Source organism: Poecilia mexicana, unplaced genomic scaffold (assembly GCF_051168715.1).
Source record: "Poecilia mexicana isolate PSO_F unplaced genomic scaffold, ASM5116871v1 scaffold_8, whole genome shotgun sequence".
Classification (NCBI taxonomy): domain Eukaryota; kingdom Metazoa; phylum Chordata; class Actinopteri; order Cyprinodontiformes; family Poeciliidae; genus Poecilia; species Poecilia mexicana.
Window position 1 is genome coordinate 5,923,107 of NW_028263377.1, and position 17,565 is coordinate 5,940,671.

Sequence of the window (17,565 nt, forward strand, 5' to 3'; positions counted from 1 at the left end):
CGAGCAAGAAAACAAGGCAGAGATGGACGGAGATGATGTGAGAGTGAGGAAGGCGGGAGGAGGAGAGCCTTTCTGGGGCTGGCACTCACGGAACCTACTACTGTTGAGCTGAGTGTATTTGTAGAAACAGTGTGTGTGTGTGTGTGTGTGTGTGTGTGTGTGTGTGTGTGTGTGTGTGTGTGTGTGTGTGTGTGTGCGTGTGTGTGTGAGCGCGCGCGCGGAACATACAAATATGTGTGACGCGACTCGCGCGAGCGTGTGCGCCGGGTGGTGAAGTATGTTTCTGCAGACACGTGCTTCAAACAGTCTGCTGATGTCTCTACTAAAGTGCTCCCAAAAATACTTCCACCAGCACGGCTGTGTTTCTGGGCAGCGCCAGGCACGTTTGTTGTAACAACGTGTTAAAGTACGCAACACCCAGAATGTGACACCAGCTCGCGACAACGCACATAAAATATAAACACACAAAACTAGCCTGGTAGAAACCAGCTCCTTGTACTACACTTGATTCTCGGCTATTAACAAACAAGTGCTTCCTGGAAGGTTGGAGTCTGTTGAAGTTTTTCAGTTTTTCCAATCGCTAACGTTTGACCACGATGTGTTTAATGTGTCAGGAGAGTCCAAGCTGAACAATTCTTAAATGTTAATTCAGTAATTGGAAGCGTGGACGGCTTCATTCACTTCCTCTACTACCACTGAAAAACTACAGGCGGACTCTAATTCTAAAACAACCCAAAACAATCGACATCATCGTCGTTCATAAAGTTTCCTTCTGTTCACTGACTGGCCAAGTAGATATTCTAAGAAATCCTTATAAACGAGAGAAAGCCCAGACTGTCTGCCCAGATTTTAATCAATAGCATAGCAATGGCCAGGCTAACACAAAACAGCATTAACTGAGAATATGACCAACTTTTCCGCTGTTTAGGGAAAGATATGCAGTGCGTGGCAAAAGATCTGATTGGTTGATGGAGTAGCGTTTTGTGGATTATAGTACATATAGCAAAATAAACTATACCATGCAGCTAGAAGAATGCCAAAGTTCGCTGAACAAACTTTATGAACATTATGAAAGATTTGTAAAAATAATAATAATAATAATAATAATTCCATAACAAAATAGTTTATAAAAGATAATTTCCTGTCTTAGTTGCCAAGCATTTTCGATAAATGTTGCTAAAGCAAGTTTCTACATTAAAATGCCAACTTATATGTAAAATATGCAACTAAAACAAATCAGAATCTTTCTGTTGCATCTTCACGAACAGATTACTTCTCAATAATTACACAAAATATAGTGAAATATGAAGTGAAACTACTCAACCACATAAGTTCACAAAACTCACAAAAACACAAGATTCTACTTATATGGTTGTAGCATCATGCACTGATTTTTTAAAGCCTAGTTTTATGAAAACAAAAAAAAACGGTTTGTGAAAATGAAACAGGCACATAGAGAATACGTGAAACAGAAGGAGAAAAAATTATTTGTCACTCATCAAATTTGTGTGATCAGCATTTTGGTTATAATTTAATCAACTAATTAAAGTTGTTCTCTCATGCGCTCTGTCACAACAAAATATAGCAAAAATTCTCTAGAGTTGCAATTTTAAATCAGAAAATTATTTTGAGCTGTTTTTTTGTTTTTTTTTTAGCTCTGATTTGACTTCCCTAAGCCAGATTAGTGAATACTTTATCACTTTCTTAATAGGAAAACAGTAAGTAAGATCAGATCTTTGCTTATTTTCACTAACATTCTAATAAGCATATGAATAAAGTGAATTTTCTCATTTGGCTGGTGGGCATATGTTATGATTTTAATGTGTATTTAGTTGTTTTGTTTCACTTACTCCTGGTTACTTGTTGCTTTAGCTTCATCTGTCTAACATAGTTACACGTTTCCTGCATGTATGGAAAAAATATCACCAGTGTTTATGTATTCAGATGCACAGATGCTCTTCTGTGTTTAGTACTAACTTCTTTGCCTCATTGTTGTTGTTGTTGTTTTTTTCTGTGTATATATATATATATATATATATATATATATATATATATATATATATATATATATATATATATATATATATATTTGGATCAAACCCTCCCTCATCCTTGCCTCCCTTGAGAGAGATGTACTTTGAAGTCTCCGGTTGTCATGGTGAAGAAATGACTGAGGAGTGTCTGTGTTTTTAGCATCTCTGCAGCAATCCGATGAAGTCTTCCTCTAGAATGTTTAATAGGCTTAGTGTTCTCGCCGTATGGTCTCCAGGTACTGCATACGGTTTGCGCCTGTTATTCTGTAAATGTTTGCGTTCCTCTGCCGCTTCCAAGCTTTCTGCTCAGGAGAGACGAGGAGTTTTCGTCGTGTGACTCATAAAGCGTTCCCTCGTCTTGCTGTGTGACAGAGCTCCGCTCCTCCCCTGCATTCACCCAGCATATTGTGACGGCCTCTGACTCACTGTTGTGATTTGCTTAAACGAGAAAACACCCCAAATCCTCACGACAAGGAATAAAGAGTTAAGGATTTGTTTCTGGTGGAGTTTTCACCTCGAGCTGTAGCCTTTTCTCTTAGAGTCGACCTCTAAAATTGTGACTTTTTTTATTGTGAAGCAATAAAACGTGGAGCAGAGAATTTGTACGTTTTTAGCTTTCTTTTAGTATATTTTACAAACTTCAAAGAAATTTGATAAGATTTGATGCAATAAACCAACAAAAAGCAGCAAATATCTGAAAAGTTGAATGAAAATATTTGTGTTGTCGTTTTTTTTGTTTTTTTTTACAAATTAAAATCTGGAAAGCAGCTATGCATTATATCCATTCCAAATTACTTTGAGACCCTTAAGAACATCCATTGTCATTAGCTCTGTTTCCATTACAAGTCTAAGACTTCGTCAATATTCCACTACTGTTGAAAAAACAAAATTTTTCAATTTCGGTGTTTCCATTGCGTAAGAAACGAAATAAAAATTACACATGAATAAGTTTGTTCACACGATAAGTCATTAAAAATATGCTGCTCCAAGATCCTCCAACTACTTCCTGTCGTCGTCTTCTTTGTGGTTTCTGCCAGTAGTCACATCCGGTTGTCGATGATGTGATTCTGTTGCAGCTTTTATAGAAATATGTTAATTTTGACACGACCAAAATTACCTCGCCCCACCATAGTGGGGAGTTGCTTTTTTCTTTCTTTCAAAATTGGTGAATTAATTTCAAAATGTCAAAATTGAAATATGGAACAATGACAAAAAACATTGTCAAAAGAAAGCCTTTGTTACATGACAGAAGGACAAAGTTCAAAAGCCACCACCGCACTAAAGGACACAGAGAAAAATGTGAACAGCAAAAATCTTCCCATCAGTCAATATTAAGGTTTTTCACTTTTTCATTTGGAACCACAGCGCCCTCTTTCTCCCACATGCTGTAAATCACTGTAGAGTGTTTTGGCATAAAAACTTCCACCTAACTCTTAAACTTGAAAATATCAGCCTGCATCTACTCTGGTTACATGTTTATTTCCCAGGGTGCTGTTAGAACCTGGAAAGAGTGCTTTTGTGTTTTATGGACAGACGGTGCGGAGCAGCAGGACAGGAAAGCTCAGGGGTCCTCCATCAGAAACCGGCTGTCCATTAAGGAGCCCGCCATCAACTCATGCCACGCTGCACCTGACCTGCATGGCAGCACTGCAGAGGGAGGAAACTAAGCTGATGGGACGGAGCTGAAGGTTGGGAAAGCAATAGAGTTAATGCTGAAAGGTAATTCAAAGAGAAATGTCGAAAGTATGTAAGGTTTAAGTAAATGTATGCAAGTTCCATTAACAGGCATTTGTGTTCTTCCATGAGACACTAGACGTTCGACCTGATGTGACGACGGGACCTCAGCAGAACACAATAAATAACTGAGCTGACGTTTTAAGCTTTTCCTACCTGCAGGTAAAAAGACAACAGATACTGGGAGAGCTTGATTTCCTATTGTTTGGTGGAAGGTTGAGTCCATTTAAAGTCACAAACGTCCACCATCAACACCCACGCGGAGAACTTCTACACGTCTTTGCTTTCTGCTGCTTGGTTTCATTACAAAATAAATACAAATCCACGTGTGTTGTGACAGAACATGTGATATTTTTAGTTAAAATTTTTAAACATCAAAGCTGTTCTGTGCTTGTTTTGTATTTTTTATTTTTACTTATTTATTTTTTCTTTTTAAAGGGCCAGAGTTATGTATTTTACAGGCACATAGTGAAATTTTATCACACAATCAAGTGACTATGTTACCCTCAGTTGTTATAAAAATGCTACATATATGAAATATTACTTAAAAGAAATTTGACTTTGTAACTCAATGCCTTGAAATTGGGGCTCTGTCTCTTTCTGAAATTCTGCCTTCAAGAAGTCATCACAACATGGCTCCTCTGTTAACCCTTCAGCAACATTTTTACCAGCGTTGCTCTGAGGAGCTGCTGCTATAATGAGCTCAGCACATACTAGGTGTTTCGCTAATTGCTTCTGGCTAGTCTGAAGGAGCTGAGTGGAACTGGGTGTGGGGGAGGGAAGCTCAGAAGCTTGGAAAGTGCAGTTCAGAGGAGGAGCTTCATCCTCAAAGGCGGAGCTAGGACCACCAGGGCGTTTTGCAGAGCTGAATGGTTGCCATGGAAATTGAAAGGCTTCTCAAACATGCATGAAAGAATCAAAGCAACACTCTAGGCATGAGGTTTTCAGCAGTACAATATTTAAAATAATCAGTGGAAACAGAAACTACGTGGTTTGGAAAAAGGTTGCATTTCGAAAAAAAATGTGGAAAAGGTGAAACAAAGCAACTGCAGAAAGCAGAGTGGAAACTTTCCTGCTGTATTTCATATGAGAAGGGACTGGAAGAAAAGGTTGTGCTAAAAAAGACAAAGACAACGTTGTTTTCTGCTCTGTTTCTTGTCTCAGAGGGGAGTTTTTACAATCATTGTGTAAAGAGAAAGAGCAAAAAAAAACAACAAAAAAACAGATGGCATCAGATTCTCGGCGCTCTGCATGCTTTAACCGGTCAGGCACGCATCTGCAGAGCTCACGTGCCCATGGGGAGAGCCTGTGTGTGCACATCACACAGATCAGACTGCAGCGCAGCAGCAGCAGCAGCAGCAGCAGCAGCCAGTACTGGCTCACTACCTGGCCCCGAGCTCCAGGCCCTGTCTGCTGGTTCTTGCGGTCTGCAGTCCGTGACGCTTTCCCCCCCTTCTCGTCAATAAATAATATCACAGCGAGGCTGGCAGAGCGCAGAGCAGCAGCTGAGACACTGTGTGACTGTGCTGCTGCTGAGTTATGTGCGACTGAACACTTACTATGATGAATCAGGTGTGTTTACAGGAGAGAATGTGTTGCTTTCCTTCGGTTTCTGGTAAATAATAGTAATAATAGTAATGCACTCGTTTTACTTTTAAAGCTGCAGAACGTAACTTTTATAAAGAAAAATATATAGTTTTTGTGCATTTATTGAAACTGTGACAGTATAGCATGATACGGATAATATGAAAAAAATTTGAGCTCATATGCCATCTCCCAGTACTAAGTAGAAACAACCAATCAGAGTCAGGAGGAGGGTCTTAGCGCTGTCAATCGTAATTGTGTTTGTCCCGCTCAGTGGTGCGCCTTGCTCTGCTACGATACAGCTTCTTGCCATGAATGCTAAGGCTAGTTAGCAGACAAATGGTTTCTGTAATGGTAAATTGTTTCTCCGTCGTTAGCACATTTAGCAGCAGGTACAAGAGTTGATTGACAGCGATAATACCCTCCTCCTGGCTCTAAGTGGTTGCTTTTGGTCGCAGCAGTACATTTCTTCAAGCAGTAGCTTAGGAGGTGGAAGAGATCGATCTTTTCACAAATGATCTGTTTCATATCAAAATGCAAATGGTCTAAAAAAAGGCAACTAAGTACAAAAGCTGGTTGAAGCACTGCAAAAAAAAAAAAAAAAAAAAAAAAAGGCATTGCAGCTGTAGTTGCAGCCACAAGCGGCTTTACATACGGTGTTGGGTCAAAAAGAAAAACAAACACGTCACTTTTCTGATTTTCATTGGTAAAAAAAAAAAGAAATAGTAGAACCCATTTCTTTTCCTCTCACTTCAAATCATCCAATACTTGAAATTTGCATCAGAAACATGCATACATACAGGCTGAAAGCTCAATTTGCAAAAAATACAGCCGTAGTTCATATTACAGTGGCATTTCAGTCATGTTACAACAGCGCCACCCAGTGGATATTTACAATATTCTGTTCTACATTAAATTAGACAAAGTATCAGAGTTAAGGGAAATCCATCCAATCTTCACAAATGAATGTAAACGCCTGTGAACTGACGGTAAATTACTGGAGAAAGGAAAGAAAAGCAGCGTCTTCTGACCACATTTTCACTATTAAAACAAACGTTTCTGTTTTATAAAGAGTTAGAAGACATACAGCCTCTAATTTTCTGGGGGGAGGGTTTTTTTTTTGTTGTTTTTTTGGTTGTTTTTTAAAGGACAGGTACTCTAGGGAAATGGGGGAGAAAAAATAGCCCACTGGTGGTTTAAACGGGAAAGGAAATGTTTTCAGCCACACTAATCCAGCAGAGAGTGATGAACAATCTGCAACAGGAGACCATTTATGTCTGTATGGAATTAAAAAAAAAAGAAAATCGATTAATTTACTACACCTTGCTAATAAACAGTTTATGAATTTTAATCATTCTGAATATGTCTCCAGTATCCCTCCTTTTTGACTTTGTGCTCTTCTACGCTAAAGTCTGTTTATCGTTTATGTATTTTTCTATTGCCAGATTATTATGCATGGGGCCCCAGTATACATACATGCATTTGCATGTATGAGTCAGTTGGATTTTTGTTGAGGGTGAAACACATCAGAGCTTGTATTATTCTCAGTCTTGGCCTCAAGCGTAACGTCGGGGTTTCATTGTTGAAAACAAAAGTCAAATTCCTGTTTTTTGCACGCAATCCTGACCAATGAAGCAGATTCTGATCAGTTGTTTAAACAAAAATATTTTTTTTATTGGGGAAAACACAAGGTGATAATAAGATGACTGTAGTGATGGGCGAATATGATTCAAACTACTCCATGCTCCAAGAGAGGTTTGATACAGAACATTGGTTTAGGCTTTGAATGACTGGATTAAGTGCTAAAATCCCAGATTAATCATCTCCCCTCTCGGGGAGGGAGTCCCACTGAGAAATTTGTAAAGACACAACAAAACGGAGAGGACAGAGCAGACCACGAGAGCAAGATGGCTGAGTGGGCTGAACTGACAAGAAAAGGTTGTGACTTGTGATTAGGGCAGAGAGGATGAAAGGAGTCAGAAGAAAGAAGAGAGTCTGGCTGATTGGTTGCCATGGTAACTGCTGATGAGGAGCGCAGGGCTGAATAAAAGAGCCGGCATCCTTCGTTCTTGTTATGGATCCCTGTCACCTCGCGCTCACCGAGTGACGTGTTTAATCGACAGTCGCACCTTTGCCCTCCGCGGGCCGGTCATCAATCAGCTCCACTCCTCACTAATGCATTCGGCAGCTCGTCGGTTTCACACACACACACGTTTTTGTATCCGACGAAGACAATATGAGCAGACGGAAAAAGCCGTTTTAAAAGATGATTTAATTTATCAAAGGGGGCGCAGGGCGAGGAAACCAGTTGAAACCAACCAGGCGCTGAATGAAAATGTTGTCCCCCTTGTTCAATCATGAACAGTCATAAACCGTATTTTTAGTTCAGTTTCTCTGGCCTGATCAATTCCGGATCTGCCAAATCAAGAAGTTATTGAAGCAGAACCCGTCTGACAACACGGAGTAGGCCAAACGATCTGAGAAGCAAAACGTCATGCTAAAATGTGAAGAAATGTGGAAATTGATAGGAAACTGAAACCCCTTCTCCACGGGCGTGGCCTTACCAGATTCTTCCTCAATCGGATCCTACTTGGTTTCTCCTGTTTTTTTGGAACGACCTCAGGAGTGGTGTAAGCCAGACTCAGCTTGGCGATGCACAAAAACGACTTGATTTGCAAGAAAACTGCATTTGTTGATTGACTTGCAGAATCATCCTCAAACAACATCTTAACCGATCTGCGACGAGACCAACGTTTGTGGCCAGATGGTGAAGTGTGACTTTATAAATGTATGGCACAAAACTTCTCACTAGATGGAACAACCAGCAAAATGCTAATATATCAATAGACTTTGGAGAAACTGGTCGCCCGAAGGTAAACATACGAAATGGCTTCATTGGAGCGTTGACGTTGAAGAAAAACTCATAACTACTCGTTCTCTTTTTTTTTTTAGTTCACAGGCCACAGAGACCTGTTGCCATAGCAACTGACTGACAACAGCTCCACTAATGTATCAGGATTCAACACCAAAGAACAACAAAAAAAAAAAAAAAAAACACAAACATTTCCCACCCAAAGAGCAGAACATTCAGTCTGTGGCATTTTTATGTTTTCAATTTTGATATTTATTATATGATTATTAAGTGACCATATGGACACAGTGATGGTTGATTAGCTAATCTAAACATCTGTCAGAAAGTGGGTGTGAGGGTCGCCTTATTTCTTTTAACTGAACCAAAACACATCAAGTTCTGCACCACACCTACATGGTATTGTTGTCAAAGTCAAGCTAGCATGACTGACCTACATTCTGCTCTGTCACCAATTCTTTTTTAATTAGAACATTTTTCTGACCTTACCTAGTTGTCGTAGAGTTGACAATCAGTAGCAAAGCACTGCATCCCATTTGTCCCTTTACATAACATGCACACATTTAAGATTTAGTGCAATATGTCAACAGCTTACCAGCTAAAACCAAGGAGAATCATGGTCAGCGAACAGTTCTTTGCCCTCCGGCTTCCTGCTGGAAGGCGGGATCTCACACGCGTTACATCACGTTGCAAAATATCTATGCATGGCAAGCTGTAATGTGAGGTACGCCTGTAGTGTGAACTGGTTTACTCATGCAGCAACATCTGTTAAAGGAAACGTCAGTTGTGTCTGCCACGATCAAATTGTTAGTGATGTTTGTTATTTACAGTAAAAGACAGAGAGAAAGTCAGGTTTCTATCCAAACCCCAAATGTTGGTAAAAAAAAAAAAAATCCTCAGTAACCAACAAACTTCACTTTCTCTCCTACCCAAATAAACATCAGATGCCCTCTTTTCAGAGTCTGACCAAACTCATCGCAGCTTTAACAAGTGCAGCAGCAGCAGTTGGGCGAGATAAGTGCACGATTTATTTTTTAACACTTTATCTTGTGAAGTGTTTCAGATGTAGGGCTGAGAAAATCCTCTCTTAGGAAAGAAGAAAATTCTTAAGATGGAATCTGACATCCAATCAGCAGCAGTGAAGCTCTGGGATGTGAGTAATGAGGCAGCCTACCAAACCCCAGGATTTACTTTGACTCCATGCAACGAACTCCATTTTGCAGAGACGAGCAAAGAAAAAGATGAATATTACAGAGACACACCTCGTTACGGCGTTGAACCATGATGAGGCTGTTCACTTTCAAATCTTTTACATCCTCATAAATAAAGCAGATCTCATTGTACAATACAATAACAATAAGTTGCTAATCCTTCACTGCTGAATCAATTAAGCTGATAAAATAATTTTTAGATGGTAAATTAAATTACTGTTCAATTAATTACAATTATCTACTGTCTTTAATAACGTTCTGTATAAAGACTTCAGCAGATGCTTTTCTTTCTTTAGCCCTGGTTGCTCACAAGGGTTTTTTTTAACACCGTACAAGCAGACAGAAATACACCGTCTCTCAAACACACACGCACACACACACTCGTTTATGTGGAGTGAAATGATGAACCGACTGACACCTGAGCGCAGATGTGTGGGAGGCATTTGGCAAAGTGGTCTAATAAAAGGCCGCTACTCTGCATTGTTTCTGAAAGTAACACGTGGAGCGGGGTGGTGAAACTACCACGGCGAAGAAAATACTTTAAAACATCTGAATTATTTTTCTTAAGACGATCCAAAATCAGGTCTAAAATAGAAAATAATAGAAAAATTGTTTATTATTAGAAATATAACTTGACTTTTATGCATCATGCATGTATATTAGAAGCACATCATCTTCCTGCATTTTCTGAGTTTACTAAAGCAAACATGTTGTGGTGCCACCATGACATCAGAAGCAGTTGTGATTAAAGCTGTAACTTTGAATTAAAAACATAATAAATACGTTTTACATATTTGTTAGGGTCCTAGCGCTGTCAATCATGCTTGTGTACTCACTGTTGATGCTCTCCCCTTTTCTTTCCGCTACGCTACAGCTTTTTTCCCACAACAAAGCCTGCTATGCATGCTAAGGCTAGTAAGCATAGCCACCAATGATGGTGGACAAACGGTTTAACTGGAATGGTGAGCTGTTTCTCCAACATTACCACATTGAGCAGTGCGTTCACAAGCATGACTGACAGCACTAAGGCCTTCCCCCTGGCTCCGACTGGTTGTTTTTGACTGGGGATGGTGCATTTCTTCAGACGACAGTGTTAGCGGAGGCTAGCAAAATCCTGTTTCAACGCCAAGATGAAGGTTTTAAAGAGAAACTAGAATCAAATGAAATCTGCCCTGTCAGCTTTTAGTGAAAACATTGATCAGAAAACTGGTCATAAATCTCTGATCACAACAAAAATATAGCAAAAAACTTTATTTCTGTATTTCTGACATGAACGGATGACGTATGTCAACCGCACTCCACCTCAGTTCTAGTTTAGAGAACAGAGAGTGCTCAGGGACTTCCTCTGCCCTCTGAGTCATCTGTCTGACCGCTCTCACAAACAACGGAGAACACGATTCAGACGAGAGACGCAGCAGCGTTCGAGTCCGAGAACTCTCTGTCCTCCACAGAGGCCGACTTCTGGGGCTGTCTGTTTAACAAGACTCCAAATCCCAAATTAGAAACCTGAATGCGTCGGTCTGCAACGTAACCACCTGAATGAATCATGGAGTTTGCAAATGAAACATAAAGTATTAAAGCAGCTGTCGCCCATTTACACATGCTGAGAAGTCACTGGTGTTGGAACATCGTAGGATGTGTGATGCCCTTGCGAGAACGTCAGCCAGGCTGTCCCCAACTCGTCTCTTGGTCCTGAAATATTCACCAGAGACGATGGTTGTACAAGATGTGAAAAGAGAAAACCGGCAGAGAAGAAGCTGGAGGGTCAGACAGAGTGTAAAATCTCAGATTGTCCCTGAGGAAAACGTCTGCTGCAGGGACAGGATGAGAACGTACAGAACAAGGGTGTTCAAAGTGAGGCCCGGCGGCCATTTGCATTTCCACTCCAAACGCAAAAATTACGTAAATTAAGACAAAACAACTTTTATATTCAAATCTACTTTTAAAAAAACACAAAATGATCATCTTTTCCAACTTTTCCTTCCGTTTCGACGCTATCTGCGACCAAGTTTTTTTTATTTATTTATTTTTTTTAATGAAGATAGACTTGAAACCTTCAAACTGAAATATTTTTTCATTTTTCTTCAAACGAGACCAAAATAACAAGCAAACAGTGACTCAAAAATCTTAAATATTTCTGGTCCGGCTTCTGGTTTCTTTAAAAATAGACAAAACTAACTTACAAATAACTCTTCTACTAGATATAGAAGCTTGTTTTAAGTCAATAATTACTTAATATTGATGAATATTCCACTGGAAGATTGTTTCCCTTAGACATGTTACAATCTGCCAGTGATATCAGTACTTTTTATATGCAGTATAGATGAATTACTGACTTAAAACAAGCTCTTATATTTTGCTGAAAAGTTCTTTGTAAGCTACTTTTGTCTTTTTCAAATGTACTGAGATATTGGCACTAGAAACTAGGCTAAAAATACTTAGTAATATTCTGTGTTTTTCAGTCCGTTTCATTTAACAAGAAATTTGCAATTCCGCCTTTCCAAAAAATCTGAATACTTTATTGTTAAATTAAAATAGTTCATGCTTAATTTATTGTTGAGTAGGGGGAAAAAAATCACTGTATTTTTGGTGTTTGTAGCTTTCAAAAACCATATATATATATATATATATATATATATATATATATATATATATATATATATATATATATATATATATTAGTTATTTATTTATTTTTTTATTTTTTTATTTTTTTTTTGTCCTGTGAGTTCTTTTCAGTTCACGATATTGGCCCAGACAGTCCAGATACAGAAACAGGTGATGGACAATAGATGTTACTACTCTGAGATGGTCGACATGCGTGCTTATGTGAAATGCATCGTAATTCTTACCTCCACAAACAGGAAGCAGGGGACGATAGAGCTGCTGCTCTTTACACCAGGCTTCTCCTCCAGCGCCATGTTGACCTGGCCCAGCCGTCACTTCCCTTAACCTGAGACAAAAACAGGGAATCATGTGAACGCACAAGCCAGTCAGAAGTCTCTATTTGAAGTGAAATTAGGTAAAAATGAAAATAGGACACAGAGTTTAACATAAAAAATTTAAAAAAAAACCGAGCGATTTCTCCCGCTAGCATAAGACTAGCACGTTTGTTTTGGTTGTGTTTACCCAGAATGCCTTGCACTACAGTCCACTCTTGCTTTTGGAGCTCTCTTCTGTCCACTTGACATTCATGTATTCAAACCGCACCAAAGTTCACTTCATCCAAACAGAGACCTACAGGTTTGTAGGTGGACCAGCGTTAGCTTTATTCATCCACATCAGAATTTGGTTGTGGATTCACACGTCCCCACACGAACCAGACTTTTTAGGAAAACGAACTAGAGTTAAAGTAAAGCAGACTGAACAGTGTGAATGCTATCTAAGAGGGCTCAGTGTCACTGAACCATTTAAATGGATCTAAGTTAATTTAATTTAAATATTAAATATTAAATTAAAAGATCTAACATCCCCACTCTGCTACATTCAAATTAGTCTTATGTGAAGACACACCGATCCGATATTAATATTAGTATCGGTCCCGATATTGAAAAAGATTCTAAATCGGGTGACAATGTGTCTGATCTATAAGGGCAGATCTATTCAGTCTAGTTCTACGCTTTGTGCTCTGAGTGACGTCATGCTTTATCTTTGTTACATTATATGTATAATTCCTGATTTCACTTTCTGAACCATTTGAAAAAAGGTTTGTTGCACCTTATTATTTACATGTTTGACCAAAAATATTCAACTTATTGTTTTTGTCAGTTTCTTTATTTTATATTGGCAGTTCTACTCCTAATTGAAATGACTGAACAAACTAAAGTTGTTTTTCCATGTTTGACCAAGTTTGTGAAGCTATTTGTGTATTTAATTGTACTGCACTTGTGCAGAGTTACCACAGAAATTTGTAATTCGGCACATTTATGTCTGTGTTTAGAAATAAAAGAATCGTTTTACGTCAATTCAACACTGTTTTTCTGTATCGGTATCAGCAGTGAAAAAGTGGATGTGTGCCTCCCTGTTACGATGCACAACAGACATATTCAGCTGCTTCTGTGTCAAATGTGAGAACAGCTTCTGCACTGTGAACAGCTTTAATGAGCTTCCACTCATATTCCTGAAATGCAAAACTATTTATTTTTTTGCCAAATATCTCTGCTTCTGTGCTTCGTGTTCGGCCCATGCTCACAGCATCAGCAAGGAAGAAGATCCCACAAGCAAACACTTTAAAGACCAGCGCAAGCTGCCAACAACAAGCACTGCGCGATAGTGGCTGTCACACTTACACAAATTTTGTTTGCCAGAATTTGTAAGGCTAACTGCTACAAGTGCTTCGTGTTGGAGATCCTTTCTTTGAAAATCCCTCTCCGCAGGACGAAAAAAAATAAAAAATGAGCCTGAGGGATAAATAAAACATAAAACCCAGGCTCTTAACAGCCTTCAGGACATCACAACGTGCCAACCATGGCTGCTTTCATGGTTAACTGGTGTGTGCGTGTGATACTTGTCCCCCTCCAAAGAAGAAAAGAGAAGAAGCAAGTAGCTGTCACTGCGAGCAAGCAGAAACCTCGAGCGAAGGAAACCAACAGAGACAGAGGAAGAGATGGTGAAACAGAGGGGAAAATGGCTGCTGTCTCGTCACCTCAAGAGAACAATTGAGATGTGACTTTGTGTTTCATTGGCTCGGTGTGAGGCGGCACGGGGGAACTCTCCCACACTTCGGCCCGTCAGAGGGTTTGGCGTTGGCAGGTTCCCCAAAGGTCCACTTATGTACTGAGGAAAAGGCTCGACGGGCCTAAGATGAAGCAGATGATTAATATCTGATAAGCAGATGATTCCTTCAAAGGAATAGGATCATTAAAGTTTAAGTTACACTCCTTTGAGGTATATGCAGCCTGCTGAGCTGACTCAGTTAGCACGGGTAAAGTAATGATAGATTTTGGCAAGTTTGAGGCTTGATTAGCGTGTGACAAAAAATCTGTTCGCTGCTCTCAAAAAGCACGCAAAGGACGCTGGAGGCTGACACAGACCCTCCGTCATCATGTCGAGTTTGAAGAATGAGCTCGGAAGATTATGATTCGGGTCAGGGGGTCAGCGTCTTCCCCAAGCAGGAGAGTTCAAAGTATGTCAGCCTCTTGTTCACAGGCGATGGCCAGGTGGAGCGGGACAGCAGTAATACAAGCGCCACTCCGCTGTAGTGGATACAGAGCTGAGCAAAACGGCAAAGATTTAGAGGTCCATCAATGAGATAAGTCTGCATAGAGATAATGACCAAGACAACAAGATAGAGCCAATGAAACGGGTCGGGCACATCCTCACAGATAGGGCGTAGTCAAAGTTCAACTCTGAGTTGCTGCTTCTTCTCATTGAAAGGAGTCAGTTGTGGTGCTTTGGGCGTCTGATCAGGATGTTTCTTGGAATTAAAGGTAGAAGACCCGTCACCAGACCCAGAACTCATACGAGGGACTACAGATGTATCTCTTGTGGCCTGGGAATGCCTTGGGATCCCCCACTTAGCTTGTTGGGGTAGCTCAATAGACCAGCTACCCCCAAAAATCCATCTATCCGCCTGGATTGCTCGATAGACAGACAGACAGACAGACAGACAGACAGACAGGAAGCTAACTAAGAGGGATAGGAAGCTAGCTAGATTGAGTGATAGCTATCTATAGCTAGTTAGGTAGCTAGTTATTTATAGCTAGCTGGCTAAATAGATAGGTAGCTATCTATAGATAGATAGACTGATAGATTGATATCTATATGATAAAATGATAGATAGAAGCTCAATATCTATAGCTAGACAGACAGACAGATGTGGTGAGACCCACAGTAATTCCTATGTTCAATAAGGTAAAACTCTTTACAACTAAAGTCATATTCCATACACATTGTACCAACTCTGTGCTAAGTAGAACAGAAACTTAATAGACGGCATAAGAAAAAAGAACTCTATTCCAGTCACAGCATTAGCACAGTTTAAGCTTAATTTATTTTTCTTCACCAGTGTAGTTTTGTTGGGTATCTGTGAATAAAGACTGTAGCAGTCTATATTCTTGTGTTCTTTTGAATCTTCCATCAGAAATGTTATGAACGCCTCCTTGTCATGGCTGGCTCAGGTTAAACTAGCTGAATTCATTGCTTACTATAATATAAAACATAAGTTTATAAATCTAGTTGAACCATTAACATTAGTTTGTTTCGCGACAGTAGAGGTGTCCTTGCTTTTACCAATTGTACCAGTCGTTTAATTGACAACTTACCTCTGTTTGTTCACTTTTGGCAAAAAATGACTACTAATTTTGAAAGGTGACGATTAGCTCTGTCACAACAACAAATTCTGCTGGACGATAAATTGTCCCAGAACTTATTGCGATAAACGATAATATTATTGTTTTGAGACCATGTTCAAGTGATCTAATATTAATAATGCCATAAAAATGCAAGAACACTTTCTCAATGATCAATAAACTTTAAATTCGAATGAACTTTTAAACACTGGAATTGGAAGACATTTGAAATATTCAAAATAAATAAAGAAAACAACAAATAAAATGAATTATGAGATTCTGTAAAGAAAAATGTGTTTCAAAAGAAAAAGATCTAGTTGAGACCAAAGCACCAGACTGAAGACTTTTATTATCCAGTTTTTGGTAAAAAGAGAGGGAGAAAAGAGAAAAAGGAAAAATCAAATGAAAATGATTTAGTTTCTTTTAATTTATTATGTGATTGATTAATTGATTGATTGATTGATTGATTGATTGATTGATTGAGATTAAATGAACTCCAACCACAAACCACAGCATCATGAAACCATGAAAGAACTGAAATCAAAATGGTGGTGGCGAGAAGAGAAAAGGAGCGACAGAGAGGAAGCTGACTGTCTCACCCACACACAAACCCAAACATCAGGGTCAGCAGGACATTTGAATGCTCTGCCGCTCCAAGGACTCTGGTCAAAGAGCAGAGACCCAGGCAGCCATCTGTCCTCTCTTTTGCCACCACGCTCCAGGACAGACAAAACACAGAGCTGTGCATGTGTGCAGGAGGGGAAAAAATGCAAACACATTGAGTAATTGGACACAACGGTTTGGGTCCGGATCAGTTTTGTCCTTGCAGAGCAAATGGCCTTGCATGTTCTGTACCGTTTTCTGCTTCAATATGCATTTTGTGCTGCAGGAGCATTCGCGAAGATGCAGCAGTGTTAAAATGTCATTTGAATTTTTACCATTTCAGGTTCCGGGTTTTATCACGAGCAATCTCTTCTTTTTAAATGCCTTTGAACAATTTTATATTTCTGGGCTGCAGTTATTTTTTTGCCGTGCAACAGTCAGTGGTAGATTTTAAAAATTGTAATGAGATTAATTTAGATCTGCACAATTTGGGAGCATTTGTTCCATTATGTGTCAGATAATTCAGTCAGGCTTGATGGATGGAGAGCATCTGTGAACAATAATGTTCAAGTCTCACCACAAACCTCACACTAGGGATGCAGCAATCCACCTTTTTCCACTTCAGATTCCGATACCGATATCTGAGGATTAGTATCAGCCGATACCGATCTGATACGGAAAAAACGTGCTGAACTGACTTAAAATGTTTATTTTTTTGTTTGTTTTTAAATCATGAACATAAATGTCCTGAATTATAAATGTATTTAATAACTCTCACCAGTACAGCACATTTAAATGCACCAATAGCTTCACAAGCCTGGTCAAACATGTAAAAATAACAACTTTAATTTGTTCATTTAGTGTAATTAGGAGCAGAACAGCCCATGGAAAAAAATTATAAAGAAACTGAAAGTGACAAAAACAATAAGTTGAACAAACCTTTCAAATGGCTCAGAAAGAGCAACTCTAAATATAATGTAAAAGAAACAGCAAAGCAAAGAATTATACTAACTAAAGCTGCCCTTATGGATTGGACACATAATCATCGATATCTGATCTAGATTTCTTTTTCAATATCAGACCAATATATTGATATTAGATGGGTGCATCTCTACTTTGAAATCATTTAAGTTTGGACTAGGCCATTCTAGGACGTGAATATCAGTTGGTGTAAAATCTTTAATCTCAAATGTTTCACAGCCTCAATAAGTTTTCTCCCAGAATTCCCCTGGGGCTCTCAC

General features: G+C 39.2%; 1 protein-coding gene across 1 annotated transcript in view; it reads right to left on the reverse strand.

Moving 5' to 3' along the window:
* Nucleotides 1-12,737, reverse strand: part of plppr2a (phospholipid phosphatase related 2a) — a 31,834-nt gene extending 19,097 nt beyond the window's left edge. Inside the window, exon 1 of the mRNA XM_088008105.1 lies at nucleotides 12,284-12,737. Within this exon, the coding sequence (XP_087864231.1) occupies nucleotides 12,284-12,352 (69 nt within the window). The 5' untranslated portion in view covers nucleotides 12,353-12,737. The remainder of the gene's footprint in view (nucleotides 1-12,283) is intronic.
* Between the last annotated feature and the right edge of the window lie 4,828 nt (nucleotides 12,738-17,565).